This window comes from Salvia hispanica, chromosome 6 (assembly GCF_029641045.1).
Source record: "Salvia hispanica isolate PSC_SH4W2 chromosome 6, Shi_PSC_v1, whole genome shotgun sequence".
Lineage (NCBI taxonomy): Eukaryota > Viridiplantae > Streptophyta > Magnoliopsida > Lamiales > Lamiaceae > Salvia > Salvia hispanica.
The window spans coordinates 1,166,281-1,190,383 of NC_142697.1; the positions used below are offsets into that span (position 1 = coordinate 1,166,281).

General features: G+C 35.2%; 4 protein-coding genes across 7 annotated transcripts; all 4 read left to right on the plus strand.

The window, feature by feature from the left end:
- The first annotated feature begins 862 nt into the window (after window positions 1-862).
- On the plus strand, window positions 863-1,225 carry LOC125205099 (uncharacterized). Its single transcript, XM_048103916.1, has one exon. It carries the CDS (start codon window positions 863-865, stop codon window positions 1,223-1,225), a length of 363 nt encoding a protein of 120 aa, XP_047959873.1.
- Window positions 1,226-9,082: 7,857 nt separating this feature from the next.
- LOC125205102 (uncharacterized) lies at window positions 9,083-9,418 on the plus strand. Its single transcript, XM_048103919.2, has one exon. It carries the CDS (start codon window positions 9,083-9,085, stop codon window positions 9,416-9,418), a length of 336 nt encoding a protein of 111 aa, XP_047959876.1.
- A 4,333-nt stretch (window positions 9,419-13,751) lies between these two features.
- LOC125205103 (F-box protein At1g80960-like) lies at window positions 13,752-14,580 on the plus strand. Its single transcript, XM_048103920.2, has 2 exons — window positions 13,752-13,790; window positions 13,873-14,580. Exons 1-2 carry the CDS (start codon window positions 13,752-13,754, stop codon window positions 14,578-14,580), a joined length of 747 nt encoding a protein of 248 aa, XP_047959877.2.
- Window positions 14,581-17,092: 2,512 nt separating this feature from the next.
- Window positions 17,093-19,575, plus strand: LOC125203988 (F-box/LRR-repeat protein At3g26922-like). 4 transcript variants are annotated; one of them, XM_048102527.2, is made up of 5 exons: window positions 17,093-17,289; window positions 17,422-18,270; window positions 18,362-18,446; window positions 18,971-19,000; window positions 19,125-19,320. In XM_048102527.2, the coding sequence occupies exons 1-5, from the start codon at window positions 17,236-17,238 to the stop codon at window positions 19,184-19,186; spliced, it is 1,080 nt and encodes a 359-aa protein (XP_047958484.1). In that variant the 5' UTR covers window positions 17,093-17,235; the 3' UTR covers window positions 19,187-19,320. The 4 variants fall into 4 exon arrangements, with proteins under 4 accessions (XP_047958484.1, XP_088916231.1, XP_047958482.1 ...); XM_048102525.2 differs by having other exon boundaries at window positions 17,094-17,289; window positions 18,362-18,517; window positions 19,125-19,575; XM_089060105.1 differs by having other exon boundaries at window positions 18,971-19,263.
- The last annotated feature ends 4,528 nt before the right edge of the window (window positions 19,576-24,103 follow it).

Sequence of the window (24,103 nt, forward strand, 5' to 3'; positions counted from 1 at the left end):
TTGCATAAAATGCTCTTAGATTTGAATTTTCTATTGAGTCTAAAAATAATAACTTTCAAATGATTTCATTCTGTAAAAAAGTGCTCAAGATTATATGAATTTTGTACTGAGTCTAGAATCAATAACTTTCAGATGATTTCATTCTGTAAAAAAGTGCTCTTGATTATATGAATTTTCTACTGAGTCAAGAATCAATAACTTTTACATGATTTCATTTTGTAAAAAATTGCTCTCGAGTCTATTAATGTTCTATTGCCTAAATTTATACAATAGATTACCCCAATTTTATTTCAAGGTGACCTATTGAAATCTCTACATGATGAAAAACATTAAAATAATTGTAAATCATTTAGACATCCAAATATATAGAGATAAAAGTTCAATGAAAAATAAAATTTTTTTATCAAAAAGTAACGGTAATTCATTTATCTGGAGATAGAAGTTGGACAACAACATATATTCTCTTCATTCCACTAGTGTTGCATCATATTCCTTTTTAGATCAATCACTTTACAATTCAACCATTTCTATTTAAACAAAATCCAATCCATTTAAGGTGTATTTCTTACTTCATAATCTCTTTTATTCTTCTATTGTTTATCTTCGTTATCTTTTTTTACTTTATTCACATTAAACTAAACTCACTAATTATTTATCTTTTTTTCAACAGAAAGTGAAGGAACATTTAATACAATTTGCCAAAAAAAATTTGAAGCTCTATATATTTACGAAAAATGCCCTAGCTCATGTAACGTAAATAGTTATGATAATGTCACACCACCAAACTTTATCCCTATATATATAAAAGCACTATAACCACTCTATATGTCAACACTTTTCTCTCTCCATTTCCACCCAAAATATGTCTTCCGAAACTGCCCCCCTCAACCCAAAAACCCTCAGCCTCCGCCGCAACTCCGCCACCCCCTTCCGGTGGAGCCTGGGCCGCAGACGGCCTAGGCTCCCCACCGTTCGCCTCGGCGGGAAAAGGCCCCGCCACGGCCTTTCCCTGCCGAGGCTCTGCAAGAAGGCCAAACTCAAGTGGCTAGAGCTCAAGTATATGAGCATCCTCAAAAAATTGAAGAATTACTATAAAGGATTCATGAAGGATTTGATGGAAGGGAGCACTGCAATTGAGTCATATCAGCAACGGATGTTTCTAGAAGCTTCTTTCGGTATTCCAGTTATGGGCCTTTCAATGAATAGTTATCACTCAAGTAATTAATCCACATTGGTATGTGAAGTTAATTTGAGCTCAGATTTCTCTATTACAAATCGTGTTTTATGCATAGTGGCTAGTTGAGATTTTCGATGATTTTGAGGAATTGTAAGAATGCGATTGTAATTAATAATTATGTTTCAGTTTTTCAGAAATAAATTGGAGATCTGTCACTTTAATTCTTTTGTATACTATAAAAGTGATTGACAAGTTATTTAATTTCAGATCATGTACAAATACAGGTAGTATTTTTTTTTCTAGAAATTTTCTTCTTATATGAGGTTGTTCAGACAACGAATCTTATAGTAATTAATGAGGCACAAATCAATAGAGTCAATGTTGATTAATCTTTGAAGCTAGTTTCAAGTTACAAGAAATTGAAAAATTAAAATAAACTATATTTGTTAATTTAACCAAAATAATGTGCAAACAGCTATACTGCACATGTATATCAAAATTGTAGTTCCCCACAGCTAATTATGGTATATATATTTTCATTATGTGTGTAGTATATTAAATTATTTTGATAAAATAGTATTATAATCAAGATCGATATATTTAATAGGCTTAATTGAAATGAAAATTTTGCACAAGGCACAAATTCAGCGAATTTCCAGCCGATATTCCGATTATTGATATGGTATAGTTATTTTTTTTTCATGTGAGCAATCAGCCAATCACATATAATTAATTTATAGATTTTGTAATTAATTTATTGATTTGTAAAATTGATATACAAAATCAGAATTTAAAGAAAGTTTAGAAATTTATATGGAAAAATTGAGTTATATTTCAATGCATCGTTTTACAAATTTGGAAATATGTGCAAAAAACACGTACTATAATATAATACTCCACAATTGATTTCCAAAAATTAGTTTATTTTATAACTTGAAAATGACAAAAAAAAAAAAGACACGCAACATAATTAAAATTAGAAAAATCACCTATCATTTAGCCACTAATTTAAGTTTCAATAATGTACCAGAATACATGCAGAAATATTATTTATTTACGATAAATATTAATCAATCATTGAACTAAATATAAGAAAGTAATCTGACTATATCATCAGTGCTTCCGTCATCTTTATATTTTGATCCAATATTGCCTTTTCTCAATTATAAAGCTATGTCACTGTCGTGTGCTTATTTTAATAAATCTTTGTCGTCAAGTATATAGATGATAGGGTCCTCGAGTTAGCAAATCTCGCCGAAGATCATCTCTAATATCATATCTTTTATTTTAGTTAGTTATTTGATTTACATATCTTTTGTAATCTTTTTATTTATTTATTTTGCTTGCTTAGCAAGATAGGTTTTAGAGTTTAGAATTCTATAAATAATAGAATTCTCTATCATTTTGATTCATTGAGAATTAAGAAATAAAATACTTCTTTTCTCATTCTTGTTCCAAAACCCTAGAACTTCAACTAGGTGTGTTTATCATATTTTCCGATCAATATCTGTCGTACGCGTGCTCTTTTTGCATCGATAGAACCTCACGTTCTATCAATTGGTGCTTTCATTGTTTACTCTTCCTCCATACCATTCCACCCCTCAAATCCCCTCAAATCTCACGCAACAATCCCTCCCAAAATTCATTCCCTTATTCCTTTCACCCCACTATCAGTGGCGATGGAAACAATCACCAACAACGCTCCACCACCGTTGCATGAATATTCCTACCAGGTTCACAGGAAAATAGAGGAATCCCTCGCCAAGCTCACAACTGCCATTACCGTGGCGAGACAGAAGGAGCCGCCGGACCAGCCGCCGGTTGCAACACCTCAGCGGAGCTGGCCTCTTCCGCCGTCGGTCACAAAATCACCTCTGGGTATCAAACCTTGGGCCGTGCCACGCCTCCACCTCGAGCCACCACGTTTCGACGGAGAGAATGCTCCAGATTGGATCTGTAGGATCCAAAAGTACTATAATCACCACTACACACCACTAGATGATCGTCTTTATCTTACGCAATATCTCTTCGATCACCCAGCATCAGATTGGAGAGAATATTGGGTGGAAAATAACAAAGGAAAGGGTTGGGATGACTTCTTGCTAGCCGTTAAGCAGCGATTTGATCCCGATTTATATGACTACGTCGGTCGATTGGCTACTCTCAGGCACACTTCTACCGTCGAAGCCTATCAAGCATCGTTCAAATCATTGCTACAAAAGGCTTCGCACATCAGGGAGACGACGCTATCCTCTTTGTTCATTGCGGGCCTCAAACCCCCACTGAAACACATAGTACTGATGCGACGGCCTAGCACACTCAAGGAAACTTTCACCATCGCACAGCAATTAGAACAGCGGCAACCCAATTGCACAACAGCGTTTCCTGTCGTGAACCAGGAGCCCAATTGCCTGCCATCGCAGCAAAAGGAGGAGGTCACACAAGAGGTATTTGCTCCGAAATTCTCTGAAGAGGCAGTTTCATGTGTGGTTGAGAAGAATATGTTAGATGTTCTGCCTTCAATTGTTGACAATCAATTTGTTGCTCGTCCTTTGAACGCGGAGTCTAGCAATATTTTTGCTAATGGGAGTAGTTTAAATTCAATTGTGTGTGATGGGAATATGAACCAGAATATGGGATCGGCAAATTGTGGTGTTTCTAATGAACTTGGTTTTGATCCAATGGATGCAATAAGAGATGTTGATCAATTCCTTGGATTTGGTAGCCCAAAGTCTTATTCTGGGTGGAGTTTTGATGCTGAATTGCCACTTCCAAACTGCAATAGGGGCGACGGAAAATTTCCGGTTGAGGCTCGGCATATTCGGGATATTTCTGGCGAGGCAATAGGTGTTCCTGTGGTTTATAATGATAATCACACGGAGACAAATTTTTATGAACAGGCAGTGGCGATAGATTCCTTAGCCACTGCACAATCTAATCTTGATGATGCTGCAACAATTTGCCTCATGGAAGAGATGGTGTTCGCTATGAAGGGGGACGGACATAACATGGCCCCAGATTCTCATTTTGTTGAGCACATCGCTGGTGTAGTAGATGGTTATTTAGTTCACCACAAAACAAGTCACTCTGATGATCCCGGCAACGTTTCAAAATCCCAGAAAAAGTGTCACTGCTGCCGGAGAGTGAGCAGGCAACGGACATCATACGTCGCGGGTGAGAAAGTTTCGGCTAGTGAGATTCTGGTCAATCCAATAAGACATACACCGCAAAATGCCTCGTCCACACGCACATGGCGCCCCCCACCGTCACGCACCGAGGCAGCAGTGCGCATTGCTGAGGTAAATTTCAGCTCCACCTTCAATTGGTCGAATTTGCTGCATTTGGACGTTTCTGAGAATGCATTTAGTGGGAGATTTGCGATCGGTTTAGGCTGTGATGTGAATCTTAGACACCTTAATCTTGCACACAATTGGTTTAAAGAGCAAGAGCTCTTGCAAGCTGTTATGCTTTCTGGTTTTGAGTATTTGAATTTATCAGCTACTAATGTGATTGGTGAGATTTCTTGTAATGGCTCCCATTTGAGTAGTTTGAGGATTCCGGATTTATTTGTGGGGCTGCTCTCTTTGGCAACTGGGAGTCGGAGCAAGGCCTCAATGTGGGCAATGGAGCAGAGTTCTAGTACAGAGGAGCTCACTATCTCGAGTGCCTTCTCGTTCCACACAGATGTGATGCCACCTACGGTGGATGTGAGCCGGGTTGGTGTAGAGGTTGCTAGGCCATTTACCCTTATTGAAAGGATTGTGCAAATCTATAGTGCTACTGCCAGAAATTGGGAGAAAACACCTATTGAAAATGCTGTCAATGTAGTATTTGCTTACGCCAAGTTGATAGAAGAATACAATAATGTTAGCAATGATCAGTCTAAATCTACAGCTACAGCCAACCGAGTAGGGACTGCCTTAGTTCTACTCCAGTTACACTTTCTCGTCGCAGCTTTCCCTACTGGCCACTGCTATTATGATTTCCATTTTCACTTTGAGGACGAGCCGCCTCTATTCTTCTTTCATGACCCACCTTGAGGTCAAGGTGGTTTTCAACGGCGGGAGAGTTGATAGGGTCCTCGAGTTAGCAAATCTCGCCGAAGATCATCTCTAATATCATATCTTTTATTTTAGTTAGTTATTTGATTTACATATCTTTTGTAATCTTTTTATTTATTTATTTTGCTTGCTTAGCAAGATAGGTTTTAGAGTTTAGAATTCTATAAATAATAGAATTCTCTATCATTTTGATTCATTGAGAATTAAGAAATAAAATACTTCTTTTCTCATTCTTGTTCCAAAACCCTAGAACTTCAACTAGGTGTGTTTATCATATTTTCCGATCAATATCTGTCGTACGCGTGCTCTTTTTGCATCGATAGAACCTCACGTTCTATCAATAGAACACAACTCAAAATAAACAAGTAGTACTATATTCATCACAACTCAGGATTAAATTTACAACATACAGCCAACTTCCAATATATTACGATTGTACTAATAAATTTCGAAAATTCATGAATTCTGATCGATTTTAGTTTTTATTTTAGTAACTTAAAAAGAGAGACGGATAGATAGTGAAATATGAATTAGTTTGTAATTATCTAATGTCGATTTTTGTGAAATTGTGTTTAATATGATAATTTGAAAATCAAACAGGGACATTAATATCTAATGAGTTAAATCATGTTGCATGTTAGTACACAAAATGACATGGCTTAGTTGTAAAAATTAACAATACACTACTCGCTGTATGATATTTTTCTTTTTTTTCAATCTATTCTGAAAAGTAGGAATATTCTAATTTTGAAAAAGAAATTCTCTCTAATGAATTAGGATCTATTCTTTACTAATAATATTTTTAAAACTTTTAATATCTATCTCTCTCATACTTTACCAATTATGTATCAAAATTCATGTCAAACCAAATGTTCATATTTTCGAAGACAGATGGAGTATTTTACAGTACATAACAATTGATTTTTCCACTGAAATAATTGCAAATAGATCTAAATTTCGTGATTTTTTATTCTGGCGTTTAAATTTGGTGATATTGAACGAAGTTGACACTTACGTATCCCGTATTTATCAATTCCCATATCTTAAAATGTTGTTATCATCATATTCACTAGGCTTCGGTTCTCCTCTTTACCGCCTGAGAGATCTTAGAATGGTGTATGCTAATGTCGAAGATGAGGTGATTCATTACTTTCTTGCATCGTGTCCCAATCTTGAGAAGTTGCACATACATTACTCTCGTATCACAGAGAATATTAAAGTTGTTGATCCACCAAGCTTGAGAGTTGCATAAGAAGTTGCAACGAGCTCCAGAATCTGGAAAATGCTGCAAGTCTTATTTCATTGACATTCGGGGAGAGGAAAATAATTTGGTTTTTAAGAGAGTTCCGAATCATTATGAGTTAACTATTGTTGATAATATTTATATTTCCTTTGTTTTACAATCCAAACAATACTCGAGTTATTCAGCTCAGCTGGAAAAACTGATATTGGATTTTAGCTCGCTGATAAGAGTAAAAATACATATCTTTATTCTTGTTCATATAATGTTGGAGGAGTAATTTAGTTTAGAGAAAATATTTGAGAGGAGAATTGGTGGAATGTACTCCCTCCGTCCCATTGAAGATGACTCACTTTTCTTTTTAGTTTGTCCCAACTAAGATGATCCATTACTTAAAATGGAAACACCTTTATCTCTATTTTATTCTCTCTTTCTCTTACGTTACTCTCTCCTCTCAACACACAAAATAAATTTGCAGAAAATCTCGTGCCGCCCAAGAAAGGGGTCATCTTCCTTGGACGAAGGGAGCATGAGAAATGATTTAGGAGATGTTGGTGATGTAAGAAAACTAAGGAATACTTATTTTTTAAACTTAAGTTGTGCAAAATGGTACGAACTCTAACATATTTATTGGCATTCCTAACTCATTCTAGAATTCTCTATTTAATTATTTTATATTCTAAATATCTATATTTTTTTCTATAAAAATCTTGATATTTTCTTAAATAATATCTATAGTCTAGAGAATTTTTCTAAAATATCTAAATATTTTAATACTTACTTATATGTAGAGAATTCTATATGATATCTAGATATTGTATAATATATATTTTCATTACAAAATCAAATTTATTTGTTAATATTCTAATAGAGTTGTTGGAACTTATCAAGATTGGTCCATTGATTAAAAGGGTTGCCATTGATACTGAGACTAAGATTGTGGCATCCACTCGAAACGAAGCAATAGAGCGTGCCAGCCATCTTGTATGTATCTAGCTTTTTTAAGCAAAAGCCATTGTGGCATGATAAACTTATAATCGAACTTAGTATGTTAGTTTCTAATTTATTTGTAGGGAAATATGACTGATTTTATTGGAGAATAAAATGACTGATTTAGTATAGTGGGTATTTTTAATCTTTATTTGTGTGCAAATTTTTTTTGATGCCGATTTTCTTTGTTCGATCGGTTATTGCAACATCAGTATACAACATGTTTGTGTTCGGTTATTATCATCAATCTAAGACTATCTAACTAGTGCTTCATTTCTAAATAATTAAATATAATAATTGTGCATTCCAGTTGAATGAAAAACAAAATACACCAAAAAAAAATGTAATCATAACAACTTGATTGCATAAATCAAAACTGATAAATCCAACATTTGTCCTAATCTATTATGCCTTTCGACTTGAAATTCCAATGCCATCTCATTCATCCCTATGTTCCGAATTTTCAAAATCACATTAATTCACTCCTATCCCATTGACTCTTGAATGATGAATTTTCTATTGTGTCTAAAAACAATAACGTCCACATTATAAAAAAATTACTACTATTGATTATACTATGAATTATCTATCGGCTGTATTTTCATATTGGGTCACCCCAAATTTATTTCGAGGTGAGAACATGAAAACTCTACATGCTATGATTGGAAATACATTCGAACTAGCCACGATGAATTAATATGTCGAACAATTTTTCCGTACTTCAATTAATTCTTCAAAAACTAACAACCTTGTAAAAAAACGAAAACTAATTTAAAATCCATATATTTCAGGTAGAAGTTCGATGACAAGATAAATATTTCATTTTTTTTTGGTAATTTACTATTTAGAGGTAGAAGTTAGATGACATTCATGCATTTAATACAGTTTGCTAAAAAAATACTCCCTCCGTCATATTGAAGATGACTCACTTTCCTTTTTAGTTTGTCCCAACTAAGATGACCCATTACTTAAAATGGAAACACATTTATCTCTACTTTATTCTCTCTCTCTTACTTTACTCTCTCCTCTCAACACACAAAATAAATTTGCACAAAATCTCGTGCCGCCTAAAAAATGGGTCATCTTTCTTGGGACGGTGATAGGGACCTGATATTCTATTTTATTCCGGAAGGGAGCTGATATTCTCTCTGTATATTTATTTAGTTTATTTATGTTTTAGTATTATTTAGTTATTATGATTTTATTTACTTTCCATAGTGGTTAGGATTTGATTTGCTTTCCTAGTTTATAGAAGATCTTTTTGTACCACACATATTTATAATATGTGTGGAGTCTTTTATTATTATCAAGCAGAATGAATTAAATTAATATTTATCATTTTCTCAAACACGATTTCTCCCTCTTGGAGAAAACCGATATCTCCCTCAATCTCTCTCAAATTCACGCTAATCACCCCTTTTCTTCAAGATAGGCAATTAAAGCCTATCAGACGGATGGAGTATTTAAGGAAGCAACCGTCTCATCAACATATATTTACAAAAATGCCCTCAGATATATATATGTAACGTAATAAAAATGTCAAACCACCAAACTTTATTCCTATATAAAAATTCTATTCCACTCTTCAATTTCATCCCAGCAAAATAAAAAGATATGTCCCTCAACCAAAAAAGCCTCACCCTCCACCGCCACTCCGCCACCCCCTTCCGGTGGAGCCTCGGCCGCAGACGTCCTCGGCTCCCCACCGTTCGTGTCGGCGGGAAAAAGTCTCGTCACGGCTTTTCCCTGCCGAGGCTCTATAAGAAGGCGAAACTCAAGTGGCTTGAGCTCAAGTATTTGAGCATGCTAAAAAAGTTGAAGAATTACTATAAAGAATTGGTGAAGGATGTGATGCAAGGGAGTGGCACAATTGAGTCATATCAGCAATGCATGCTTCTAGAAGCTTCTTTTGGTCTTGGTAATCCGGTTATGGGTGTTTCATTTCATTAATGGTTATTATATGGGTAGCCAACATTGATGATAGAGAGAATAATAAAGTTTGAACTTTATTTTTTTTTATTACAAAGAGTATCATGCATCATAGCTAATTGAAGTGGCATATTTTTGTCCATTTCTTTTATAATTTTGAGAAATTATAATAATGCTATTGTATCTATGTTTTAAAAATAAAGTGAGAGCATGTGCAAGATCTATCACCTTACTTGTTTATATAAGTTATGCAAACAAATATAAGCATTTTTTTCTAAAGATTCTTCTTACATTAGCGTATTTCTATGAACTATTTACATTCAAATCTGTATGAGTTCAATATTTTCTTTCACATTTTGTTTTACCGAGAACATTAGTATATGTTTAGTTTTATAAGTAGCAATTAGCAATTAATAATGCCCCCTCCCGAATTTTCATAATAAATTCTACCACCATAAAAATGGGCTTTATTGAGTAATGGTAATGCTTGTTAATTATCGAGTATCTTCAACTAGCACATGTCCATGTTATCAAGCTTTCCGAAGCCATTGTGACATGATAATCTGATAAGTATAATCGAACTTACCATATGTTAGTTTCTAATTTATCATGGATTATGCAGCTCATTCATACGCCCTTTGGTATCTCTAATCTTTTTGTATATCAATTTACTATTTGATTCCGATTTTCATTGCGTACTTATGGCAACATCAATATACAACATGTTTGTGTTAGTTATTATGTCTTTGAGTAAAGTCATGTTTTGTGTAAAATGTGAATGCGTATATTAAAGCTAGATAATGAATAGTGCAAATCAAAATGTTTTGGCTTGGATAGGGCGTCGATACGAGAGTTGCGGCCTAATACAGAAAAAGAAGGGAATGAATGTGATGGCGTGGCCGGAGTCGGAGGGGCTTCCCATTGTAAATGCCCTAACAAATTGTTACAAAATAAATTCGCTCATGCAACGGCTATCCCAAGTGCAATTGTCTTTAATTAGTACATATAATTATATATTATTGCAATTAAATTAATTAATAAAATCCGTCCCAGTGGCGTATCCAAGATTTTTAATATGGGGGTGCAAAAAATAGTTATAACGATTTAAAGTTTCAAATTTTAGCTAATCCTTTTAGTTCTATTTGTTTTTGTTTTCACAATATTTCTGTTTTTTTTTTAAATATTCTCTGTATTTTTTAATTAAAAAAAAAGGAATTAAAAAAAACATGGCTTTGAACACATACGAGCACTCCCAATGGAGGTGGCGAATTCTCGGCGATAAATCGCCGATTATCGCCGAATTATCGCCGGCCATTGTGGCGAAGTCGGCGATAATTCGGCGATAATGTTACCGTTGCTTCGCCGAGTGGCGATTTATCGCCGGATTATCGCCGAGCGATCGCCGGCCACTGTGGGCGACGCTCGGCGATAATCGGCGATTTTTAAAATTTTTTTTTTTTTTTTTGGCCGAACGGCTATTTTATCCCACCCCTATAAATATTTCATCCTCTTCCTCCATTCATCACCCACAAACTTCATTCACACAAATTTTCAATCTTTTTTCTCTCCATCTTTATTAAATGAGTTCTGATTCATCGTCTCGTGCTCAGTCCGACGAGGAAATATCACATTCTTCTTCCGAAGAAGAGGTACCTCCCGCTCCCACCGGATGGGATGTAGCGGGTTTCGCCAACAACCCAATCAACAACTATATCTCCCGCTGCATACAAAGCGAGATCGCTCGAATGCAGCAGCCACCCCCCCAACGGCCAATCCGCCGGCGGCGCCGATACATCCCTCGCAACCACACTGGTGCGCACGATCGGCTGTTCGCCGATTATTTCGCGGAGGAACCACGTTATCCGGCAGATGTATTTCGTCGCCGGTTCAGAATGCGCCGCTCCCTCTTCCTGCGCATTGTTAATGCGTTGTCCGCGCGTTACCCCGAGTTCCGGCTCCAGCGAGACGCAGCAGGGAAGCCCGGACTATCGCCCCTACAGAAATGCACTGTTGCCATCCGGCAGTTGGCATATGGAGGGTCCGCCGACATGTTCGATGAGTATCTGCAATGCGGCGAGACGACTGGCAACGAGTGCCTGAAGAATTTCTGTCAGGGCGTGCGAGAGATATTTGGGGAGCACTACCTTCGCTCGCCGGACGCAGCTGACTGCCAGTTCCTACTGGATTGGCACTGGAGGACCCACGGCTTTCCGGGGATGCTCGGCAGCATCGACTGTATGCACTGGCAGTGGAAGAACTGCCCAACCGCGTGGCGAGGCCAGTTTACTACCGGCTACAAAGGTACGCATCCCACCATCATTCTTGAAGCCGTTGCCGACCAACGGCTTTGGATTTGGCATGCTTATTTTGGTATAGCCGGGTCGAACAACGACCTAAATGTTCTCAATTCCTCGCCCCTTTTCAACGAGCGGATCAACGGATTAGGCCCCTCCATCGAATTCACGGCCAATGGCAATGTGCATAACATGGGGTACTACCTGGCTGACGGCATCTATCCGCAATGGCCCGTGTTTCTGAAGACGATCAGATGCCCACTCGGAGATAGAAGAAGGTATTTTGCCCGAGCGCAAGAGTCTGCGCGCAAGGATGTGGAGAGGGCATTTGGGGTGCTCCAATCGCGATTTGCACTGGTAAAGGGTCCGACGCGCTTTTTCTACCAGGGGGATATTGCCGATATCATGTATGCGTGCATCATCATGCATAACATGATCATCGAAGATGAACACGAAGGCGTCCTCGACGTCACCAACGACCCAAGTGTTGCATCATCGAGTCACGGTGTCTCAACCGAGTCCGCCCGCCAGGGTGTACCGCACAACGAACATGAACGGTTCCAGGCGTTCATGGACATACACCAGAAGGAGGCCCATCAAGCACTACAACACGATATCATCGAAGAATTGTGGGCAAATAGAAACCGCGCCCACCGCCCTTGAATTTTTTTTTCTTTGAATTTTTTTTTTGATTTTTTATTTCCATTCGTGTACTTTTTTTTTTTTTAATTTTCTTCGTTGTAATGTGTACCCGTGTTTAATACAACGAACTTTATTACTATTTATTTGATTTATCTTTATAAATTAAATAAGCTAGCTTTATTATATATAAAAATAAAACAATTAAATTAGTGATGATGTAAAAATGAAATGTTGAGTTAGGGAGAAATAAGGGAGAAATAAGGGAGAAACCATTGTAGGGGTTGGCTAAAAACTGGGGATAAAATGTGATGCTGATGTGGCGCTGATGTGGCAGGAGTTAGGGAGAAATAAGGGAGAAATAAGGGAACTCCATTGGGAGTGCTCTACAAAGTCTTAAAAGAAATTAAAGGAGAACAAATGGTGGAGAGAGGATTCGAACCTAGTCCTCTAGGTAGAAATATTGGACTTTTGACCACTAGGCTATAGCTGAATTTTGGTTACATTTCTTAGTATAATATTATAAACAACAAGTTTTGGGGGTACAATTATACCCCTTGTTACAATGTACATACGCCACTGCTACGTCTGCCATTAGGAGTCCCATTTATGGGCGGCACGAGTTTTAAGAAATTTTAAGAAAAATAGGTGGAAAAAAGTTAGTGGAATAAGAGTCTCACTTGTATATATTAGTTTTAAATGAAATGTGACTGGAATGAGTTAGTGGAAGGTGAGATCCTATTATTATTTATGGTAAAAGTGAACCGGGACTCCTATTTGCGGACGGACTAAAATGGAAAAATGGGACTCCTATTCGCAGACAGATGGGAGTAATCTCTAATTAGTGCTAGTGTATTTCTTAATTCTATTTTTTATTTGTTGTTATTTTATAGGTCCAAATCTAGAAGCCCAAACCTCAAATCCATATAGTAGTCCAAGCCCAAATAAAAAACCCAAACAATATAAATAAATCAAGAAAGCGCCGATTATAAATTTTTACAGGAGCAGAATCGATATTCCAGTTGTCTATATGTTTAGGTATCTATCTCGATTTGTGATCGAAGCTAATGGAGTACTCCCTCCGTCCCAATAAATATGAAACATTTGGTTTCCGGCACGGGATTTTATGCAGTATTGTTTTTTTGAGTTGATGAAGAGAGAGTAAAGTAGGAGAGGGGGAAAAGTAGAGAGAGTGATGTTTCTATTTTAAGAAACGTTTCATTTTTAATGGGACAACCTAAAAAGGAAAACGTTGCATTTCTAATGGGACAGAGGGGGTATAACCTAAGCGGAAATAGGAAGGTAAGCGGCTGATTATTCATACCTTCAAAGTGATTATTATGTCTTTAAATAAACTCTTGTTTGGTGTAAAATGTAAAGGCTTCATGTGTATATTCTTGAAAAACGCAATTCTAGTTACTATGGCGGCGTTGATAATGGGTGATGGACATGCTTGCGATGTGATTAACGGATTATGCATATTTAAAGTCATATATAGTGTAAATGTCTTTTAATTTTGTGTTAATGTATGTACAATTTCAGGGGAAACTGATTTCGAGTGAAAATGGTGGTTTTGATAAATTGAGTGATGATGTACTGATTAGGATTCTGTCTCGAATGAATGTTAAGGAAGCTGCGAGGACGAGTGTCCTCGCGCATAGATGGAGATATTTGTGGAGGTTTGTCAATGGCACTCTGAAATTTGATCGTTGGAATACTGCCACTGCAAATGTAAGGAAAAGGGAAAATTTCTTGGCATGGGCGAATGCTGTAGTGAAGCATCATCAATTTCAATGTATTGAGGGCATGGTTATTAAATCTTATATGGGGGCAGAAGATTTTGAAGATAACGATTCGAGCATAGCTTGTGCAGTTGACGATTTGGTGTACTTTGCTATGAATAAGCAAGTTCAGAGGCTCAAGTTGAGACTTTTGTTTAGACATATGTATTCCTTCCCAGTTCTTAAGATGTTATTAGCATCATATTCACTAGGCTTCGGTTCTCCTTTTTACCGCCTGAGAGACCTTAGATTGGTGCATGTTAATGTCGAAGATGAGGTGATTCATTACTTTCTTGCATCGTGTCCCAATCTTGAGAAGTTGCACATACATTACTCTTGTATCACACAAAATATTAAAGTTGTTGATCCACCAAGCCTGAGAGTTTTGTACATAAGAAGGTGCATCGAGCTCCAGTGTCTGGAGATATCTGCTGCCAGTCTAGTCTCATTGACATTCATTGACATTTGAGGGAGAGGGGAACAGTTGACATTCGTGGGAGAGGAGAACAGTTTGGTTTTGAAGAGAGTTCCAAATCTTTGTGAGTTAACTATTGATGATGGCATCTGTATTTCCTTTGTCTTACAACCCAAGCAACACTCGAGCTATTCAGCTCAGTTGGAAAAGCTCATATTGGATTTCCGCTTAGTGAATGGAGTAAAAGTGGATAACCTTATTCTTGTTCATATGTAACTAAAGATTGCCATTTTTTATTTTTCTGACTATGTAACTTTTTCCCCCTCTCAGGAATACAATATACCAATCGTTGCTTTGCCTGATTTGCCCCAATTATGCTCCCTCAAACGGCTGGAAGTGCAAGTTCACACCGAAGGCTGTCATAGCCTTCTCTTCTTCACATCGTTGATCAATGCATCTCCACAGTTACGCGAGTTTAGGATTGAGGTGAACTAAATCTGTAGTTTCTTTCTTGAATTGATTTTGTGTACAATTTCATTTGCAAAATGTCTCTGATCCTCATCTGACTTGGTTCTGTCTGATGTTTTCAAGATATATAATCATAATTTGCTGCTTAGTGTTGACTTGATTTTGGGGTGCTCTGCTTTTATTCTACCGTAGTCTTTTCTCGCACTTCTCAAGCATCACAAGTATACTGTATTGGACTCGTAGATATTCTGGTGCAGTTTACATCTCGAAGGTCAAAGATTGTGATTCAGCTTGCTGCAGTGATTATAACACAAAACTAGTTAAAGAATCACCAAGTCTTAAACTTGATTGAGAAATAATCATCATAAATGGAATGATCTCTTTTATGTTATGTTTCCATCTTAAGAGTGCTATTTTTGATATAAACAATGTCTTATCTGTTTGTGTTAATTTCATTTTTGTCACAGGTGCGTTACTCAGACCTCTCGTCATATTTGGTACTCCACATCAACTCTATATGCACAATTTCACTTATAGTCCAGTTTGTTGTTTTCTTTTGAAAAATAAATCTCCTTTTTCAAATACGAGTTCGTAAGTCTGATACTTTTTCACCATGACAGGGGGATGTAGAGTTGTCGTTTCCTGTTATAGGTACTGCAAATGCCGTGAAATTCGTACATAGTAATCTCAAGGTGGTTGAAATTAAGGGGTATGTTGGGTGCTCGTCCGAAGAAGAGATGCTGTTGGAATTGATCAAGATTGGTCCATTGATTGAAAGGGTTGCCATTGATACTGAGACTGATTACTACTACTTTCTACAGCCACAGAGATCGGGGATGCATTTGACGGAGATTGTGGCAACCACACGAAACGAAGCTAAAGAGCGTGCCCGACATTTTGTATCCAGCTTTCTTAAGCAAATTGAAGTCATTGTGACATGATAAACTGATAAACCATTTGTTAGTTTCTAAATTTACCTAGGATTATGCTCAGCTCTTTCATACTTGGGAAGAAAAAAAATTACTGATTTATTATGGTGGGTATTTTTAATATTTCGTGTGTGAATTTATTTTTGTTACCGATTTTCTTTCTTCAATTATTGCAAATCGAGCTGATATTTCTCTCTGACGGGGAGTGTTTACTGTTTACTTTGTTACACCCCTACTTGATTTTGAATTAGTTTGTAATTATCTAATGTCGATTTTTGTGAAATTGTATTTTTATGATAATTTGAAAATCAAACAGGGACATCATATCTAATGAGTTAAATCATGTTGCATGTTCATACGCAAAATGACGTCCTTGGTTGTAAAAATTAACAATATGCTACTCCCCATCAATTCTAATCTTTCCATGAAAAGTGGGACCATTCTAATTTTGGAAAAAATTTTCATTCTCTCTACAAATAAAATTTTAGAAACTTTTTCTATCCATCTATTTCTTACTTTACCAATTATATATATAATTATATATTATTGCAACTAATTAATTAATAAATCTCTAATTAAATGCGTGCTAGTGTATTTCTTAATTCCATTTTATATTTTGTTGTTGCTTTATAGCCCAAATCTAGAGGCCCAAAGTGGGACCATTCTAATTTCGGAAAATTTTTTCACTCTCTACAAATAAAATTTTAGAAACTTTTTCTATCCATCTATTTCTTATTTTACCAATTATATATATAATTATATATTATTGCAACTAATTAATTAATAAATCTCTAATTAAATGCATGCTAGTGTATTTCTTAATTCCATATCATATTTTGTTGTTGCTTTATAGCCCAAATCTGGAGGCCCAAGTCTCAAACCCAAACTTTAAATCAAGAAAGCGCCTATTAAAATTTTTTACAGAAATAGAAGAGCCAAATACTCTCTCCGTCCCAAGGTATTAGACCAACTTTTTCTTTTGGGATGTCCCATCATATTAGACTCATTTCCTTTTTTTAGTAAAAAGCATCTATCTTATTTTATTCTCCACCTACCTTTTTCTCTCTTCTCTCCCCTACTTTTTTCCTCTCTCATACTTTACTTTTTCAACTTTAACTATTTATTTAAATATCAATTTCTTAAATCATGTGCAGAAGTGAGTCTAATACTCCGAGACGGAGGGAGTATCTCTTTGAAGGAGCAGAATCGAAATATTTGCTATCTCGATTTGTGAATCGAAGCTAATATTTCTCTGATTGTTTACTGTTTCCTCTTCTTTTACATTTAGATTTAGATAAGCTATCATATTTCGATGGATCTCGTCAATTCTACAAAACCAGAGCGTCATCGAAGCGGAAATTGGAAGGTAAGCGGCTGATTATTCAAACTCGCGAAGTGATTATTCAAATTTGCGTTGTGATTAATGGATTATGCATATTTAAAGTCGTATTTAGTGTAAATGCCTTTTAATTTTGTGTTAATGTATGTACAATTTCAGGGGAGTGAAAATGGGGGTTTGGATGAATTGAGTGATGATGTAGTGATTAAGATTCTGTCTCAAATGAATGTTAAGGAAGCTGCGAGGATGAGTGTCCTCGCGCATAGATGGAGATATTTGTGGAGGTTTGTCAATGGCACTCTGAAATTTGATAGCTGGGAGACTACCATTGCCATTGCGGATGTAAGGAAAAAGGAAAAGTTCTTGGCATGGGTGAATGCTGTGGTGAAGCATCATCAAGGTCAATGTATTGAGGGCATGGTTATTAGATCTGATATGAGGGAAAAGGATTTTGAACATAACGGTTCGAGCATAGCTTGTGCAGTTGACGATTTGGTGTACTTTGCTATGAATAAGCAAGTTCAGAGGCTCAAGTTGATGCTTTTGTTTACCAGTATGTATCCCTTCCCAGATCTTAAGAAGTTATTATCATCATATTCACTAGGCTTCGGTTCTCCTTTTTACCGCCTGAGAGACCTTAGATTGGTGCATGTTAATGTCGAAGATGAGGTGATTCATTACTTTCTTGCATCGTGTCCCAATCTTGAGAAGTTGCACATAGATTACTCTAGTATCACAGAGAATATTAAAGTTGTTGATCCACCAAGCTTGAGAGTTTTGTACATAAGAAGTTGCAGCAAGCTCCAGTGTCTGGAGATATCTGCCAGTATTGTCTCATTGACATTCGGGGGAGAGGAGAATAGTTTGGTTTTGAAGAGAGTTCCAAATCTTTGCGAGTTAACTATTGATGATGGTATCTGTATTTCCTTTGTTTTACAACCCAAGCAACACTCGAGCTATTCAGCTCAGCTGGAAAAGCTCATATTGGATTTCCGCTTAGTGAATAGAGTAAAAATGCATAACCTTATTCTTGTTCATATGTAACTAAAGATTGCCACTTTTTTATTTTTCTGACTATGTAACTTTTTCCCCCTCTCAGGTATACAATATACCAATTGTTGCTTCGCCTGATTTGCCCCAATTATGCTCCCTCAAACGGCTGGAAGTTCAAGTTCACACTGAAGGTCGTCAAAGCCTTCTCTTTTTCACATCGTTAGTCAATGCATCTCCACAATTACGCGAATTTAGGATTGAGGTGAACTAAATCTGTAGTTTCTTTCTTGAATTGATCTTGTGTACAATTTCATTTGCAAAATGTCTCTGATCCTCATCTGACTTGGTTCTGTCTCATGTTTTCAAGATATATAATCATAATTTGTTGCATAGTGTTGACTTGATTTTGGGGTCCTCTGCTTTCATTCTACCGTAGTCTTTGGTCGCATTTCTCAAGCATCACAAGTATACTGTATTGGCCTCGTAGATATTCTGGTGCAGTATACATCTCGAAGGTCAAAGATTGTGATTCAGCTTGCTGCAGTGATTATAACACAAAAATAGTTAAAGAATCACCAAGTCTTAAACTTGATTGAGAAATCCATAATCATCATAAATGGAATGATCTCTTTTATGTTATGTTTCCATCTTAAGAGTGCTATTATTGATATAGACAATGTCTTATCTGTGTGTGTTAATTTCATTTTTGTCACAGGTGCGTTACTCAGACCTCTCGTCATATTTGGTACTATTCCACATCGACTATATCTGCACAATTTCACTATAGTCGAGTTTGTTGTTTTCTTTTTCAAATTAAATCTCCTTTTTCAAACACGAGTTCTTAAATCTGTTGCTCTTCATCATGACAGGGAGATGTAGAGTTGCCGTTTCCTGTTATAAGTGCTGCAAATGCTATGAAATTCGTACATAGTAATCTCAAGGTGGTTGAAATTGAGGGGTATGTTGGGTGCTCGGTCGAAGAAGAGTTGCTGTTGGAACTGATCAAGATTGGTCCATTGATTGAAAGTGTTGCCATTCATACTAAGACTGGTTACTACCATCTACTCAAAACGAGGAGGCCTTTGCCGGAGATTGTGGCAACCACACGAAACGAAGCAAAGGAGCGCGCCAGACATTTTGTATCCAGCTTTCCGAAGCAAATTGAAGCCATTGTGATATGATAAATTGATGTAATCGAACTCACCATATGTTAGTTTCTAGTTTTACCTTGGATTATGCAACTCATTCATGCTTGCGTTGATTTTTGGAAGAAAAAATGACTGATTTACGTTGGTATTTTTAATCTTTTTTGTGTGTGAATCGACTTAGATACCGATTTTCTTTGTTTAATTACTATGCCTAGAGCCATGTTTTGTGTAAAAAATATAAACGTTTTTTCATGAAAAACAGAATTCAGAGTTGTTAAGTATTTATGTTGTGATTAGTTGGTTATGCAGAGTATAACAGATTAATTTTTATGGTTATTACGCTGCAATTATTCGACCTACTTCATAAACAATGTTTTTAATTTTTATCATCAATCTAATTAGTGCTTCTTCTTGAATAATTAAATGCGGAGTAATATATTGTGCATGTCGCTTTAATTCAATGAAAAACTAAACAAAATAAACCAAATAAATGTAAACATAACAACTTCAGTAAATAAATCAAAACTAAAAAAAAGTCAACATTTACGTTCCAAATTTTGAAACTATCATTAAATTCACGCTTAATCGCTTGTCCCTTTTCTTGACTCTTGTTCTCAAATTATTGATTTACATACTAATTTTAAAATTCGCTGTTACTAAATTATTGATTTGTACATGATTTTGTAATTAAATTATTGCTTTGTTATTTTTGCAATTAAATTATTAATTTGTTCTAATTGCATAATCAATCAAACTTTGGCGATGATATGCATTTATGACTTATTTGTCTTGTAATTGAATGTCAACTAAAATGCCTGTCAACATTTTAGACAGGGAAACAATTTTATACTATTATACTTAATTTAATAATTTTTTATTGAATTGTTATTCATGTTAGAATCCAAAAGTTCACTGGTTAGAAAATTAAAGTAAATCAAATATTTAATAATTTTCAAGTATATGATAAAAAAAACTAATAATAATTGAAAATCTATATATTTCAGATAGAAGTTCGATGACAACATAAATATTTATAAAAAATAAAAATAGTTAAAATTTATGTATTTATTTACATATAGAAGTTGGATGGCGTCTCATACTTTCATGCATGGAATAATTAGTAGTGCGCCAAAAAAATACTCCATATTCCATATAAGGAATCAACACTCTCCTCAACATATAATAACGAAAATGCCCTAAAAAATGTTACACCACCAAACTTTATTCCTAGACTATATATACATAATTGCTCTATCCCACTCTTCAATTTCATCCCACTAAAGAAATTTAATACTCTCTCCGTTCCATAGTAACAGAGGCATTTCATTTTCTGCACTCATTTTAAAAAAATGATATTAAATAGTTAAAGGGGAGAGAGAGTAAAATAAGAGAGATGATAATGTAGAGAAAAGTCTTATCTACAATATTCTATCTCTTAATTTACTTTTTCTCCACTTTAACTATTTATAATTATTGTTTCAAAATGAGTGCGCAAAATAAAATGCCTCTATTACTGTGAAACGGAGGGAATATGTCTTCCAAAACTGCCCCCATCAACCCAAAACGCCTCACCCTCCGCCGCCACTCCCCCACCTCCTTCCGGTGGAGCTTCCACCGCAGGCAGCAGCGGCTCCCCATTGTCCGCCTCGGCGGGATGAAGCCTCGCCGAGGCTTTTTGGTATAAGGATATGCAATAAGGTGAAGGTCAAGTGGTTGAAGCTCAAATATTTGAGTATACTTAAAAAGTTGAAGAATTATTATTGCGATTTGGTGAAGGATATGACAATTGAGTCGCATCAACAATGCATTCTTGTAGAGACTTCTTTTGGTAGATGCTACATATCCTTTGAAGTTTAAACTATAATTTTTTTATGTTACAAAAAGTATTTTATGCATCAATGTTAGTTGAAGCGATATATTTTTTTCATGTGTGTTTTTAATAATTTTGAGAATTTTTATGATGCGATTGTAATTATGTTTCGAAACTGAAGAAAAGCAAGTGCAAGATCTATTACCGTTCTTTTGTAAACTATAAGTTGTTGTGTAATTACATCAAGCATTTTTTTCTTCAAAGGATTCTTCTTAATTCTTATATTAGCATGTTTTTATGAGATATTTACATTCAAATTTTGTTGTGTTCGATATTTTTTTCTTATTCTTTTTTTGATATTTACTATATGTGTAGTAAATAGCAATTCATGGGTCACAAAGTTAACGTAAAGTAAATGCCTGTATTGTATAGAGGTTAAGAATGTACTATAATTAGTTGACATGAGTGGTTAAAATTAGAGGTGACCATTCAGGTTTCGGGTCAGTTTTTCGTTCAAACCGAATCAAATCAGAAAAATGTAATTTAACTCAAAATTGAAAACGAATCGAACTCCGAAAAACTAAAATTATACTCCCTCCGTCCCGGCTAAGATGACACATTGCTTAGCTGACACGGGATTTTAGGAGTTATTGGTTAAAGTGTTTAATTGGAGAGAGAGAAGGTGAGTGTAGGTATTAAAGTAGAGAGATGAAGAAAGATGAATATTTTAATAGGAGTGAGAGAAAGTGGTTGAGTGTATTAATTGGAGAGATAAAGTTACCAGAAAAGGAAATGTGTCATCTTAGTTGGGACAAACTAAAAAGGAAAACGTGTCATGTTAAGCGGGACGGAGGGAGTAATAAATTTCAAACAACTTAAAAATAAAAATATAAAAAAATGTATATATTAATATATATATATATAATATTATGTATATATTCTATTAATTTGATATAATATATTATATTTTATATATATTAATAGAATATATAAAATATAATATAATATATTATATTATATTAATAGAATGTATATATATTATATTAATATACAATTCAGTTTTTTGAATTTTTTTTTCGAATAGAAAAACCAAAAAATTTGCATATTTAAAACCGAACCGATCCTAAAACTGATAAAATCGAACTGGATTTCAAAATTTCACTTTGGTTCAATTCGGATATTTGATTTTTGATTTTTTTCACCCCTAATTTAATTTGATTTGCATATTTATATTTTATAATTGTGCGAACAAAATCGAAACAATTTTTTTCTTTTGTTTTACACAAACACCTATTAATTAACTCATGATCCAGTTTTTTTGTTTAATTTCAATTAAGTAACTTCCCAATACTGGCTTCCAGAATAAAGTTTTCTTTTATACCTACCCGAATATGACTAATAAAAAACACAACATTAGACATTATTTTATTAATTCGCCCCTAATTTAAGTAGAATACTCTTCAATATTATTTATTCACGACCAATAAACAACCATTCAACTAAAATAAAGTTAAAATTATTGAAATCAAATTAATTAATTAGCATCTGATTAAATGGATGCACGTGTATTTTCGTAATCCATCTTTATTCATATGTACTCCATATTTTATAAGGGAATAGTTCAAAGCCTAAATCTGAAAGCTAAAATACTAGAGCCCATATCCCCAATATCAAGCCCAAAGGCCCAAGGGCAAATCACAGATGAAATAAAAATACATTGGTACTAATTATGAAATACAATTAAATGAAAGCAATACAAACTGAATCGAAATTCCAATTCTCTTTATTTAGGCAATTGCTTTCTTGATTCATGAATCGAGTTGATTAAACTAGTTAAAGAATCACTAAGTCTTAAACTTGATTGAGAAATCCATAATCATCATAATTGGAACCATCTGTTTTATGTTATGTTATTAAGAGTTCTATTATTTATTTAGATAACGTCTTATCTATGTGTGTTGATTTCATTTTTGTCACAGGTGCATTACTCAAAGTACTCGTCATTTTTGGTACTCCTCAATCCTCATCAACTCTATCCGTACAATTTCACTATAGTCAAGTTTATTGTTTTTTCTTTTGAAAAAGTGTAAAGGTTAAAATTGGTCCTATCATTTTACGTTTTTGGTCCAAAATATTATCTTTTGGATTTTTTGGTCCTAAATATATGAAAATTTGATCATTTTGGTCCTCCGTCAACATTTTCATTAAAAACTAACGGTGTTTAATCCCGATTTTGACCAAATTAGACTTTTATTCTGAATTATTACTTCCTAATTAATTTCCTAATTATTTTAATTTCCTAATTATTTTGACCAAACAAGTTGGAAACCCACCTTTTTTTTAGGGCAGGCAGCTACTGAAATTTTTGGAGCATTTATTATGGATTTTATGAAATTGGTGATTTGAGAGAAATTAAAATAATTATGTGAGAAAATTTACTTACATCAAATCTTGATTCCAACTATCATCGGCAATCATGTGAAAAGTTGAATCAATCGGCATGTTTTGTGGTTTTGGAGCTTCTTGGAGGACGACGGAGCTGCCGGAGCCGGTGGAGTCGTTGCTGATGGATTTTGCGGTTTTGACGAGGCTAGGGTTCAGGCAACCGGAGTCGTTGACTGCGGCGGAGCACGGCGATGAAGCGAAGAGATTTCCTCCACAAACTACCGATTGGAATTCTTCTTCCATGATTCTTGATAAAAAGTTGTGTTTTCAAATTTTCAACTTTGATTGTTGTTGTTCAACTTCTGTGTAGGAAATGTGGAGAGTTTTGGTTTTGATTGAGGGCATAGTTAGAGAATTAATTAGGGAATCAAAAGTTTAATTTGGTCAAAATCGGGATTAAACCCGTTGACCGTTAGTTTTTAACGGAAATGTTGACGGAGGACCA

Bases quoted from the DNA above. Each gene is read 5' to 3' on its own strand.
- LOC125205099 (XM_048103916.1), top strand. From the start codon at position 863: ATGTCTTCCGAAACTGCCCCCCTCAACCCAAAAACCCTCAGCCTCCGC.
- LOC125205102 (XM_048103919.2), top strand. From the start codon at position 9,083: ATGTCCCTCAACCAAAAAAGCCTCACCCTCCACCGCCACTCCGCCACC.
- LOC125205103 (XM_048103920.2), top strand. From the start codon at position 13,752: ATGGCGGCGTTGATAATGGGTGATGGACATGCTTGCGAT. The intron at 13,791-13,872 runs GTGATTAACGGA...GTACAATTTCAG, and splicing joins GTGATGGACATGCTTGCGAT to GGGAAACTGATTTCGAGTGA.
- LOC125203988 (XM_048102525.2), top strand. From the start codon at position 17,236: ATGGATCTCGTCAATTCTACAAAACCAGAGCGTCATCGAAGCGGAAAT. The intron at 17,290-17,421 runs GTAAGCGGCTGA...GTACAATTTCAG, and splicing joins ATCGAAGCGGAAATTGGAAG to GGGAGTGAAAATGGGGGTTT. The intron at 19,001-19,124 runs GTACTATTCCAC...TCATCATGACAG, and splicing joins CAGACCTCTCGTCATATTTG to GGAGATGTAGAGTTGCCGTT.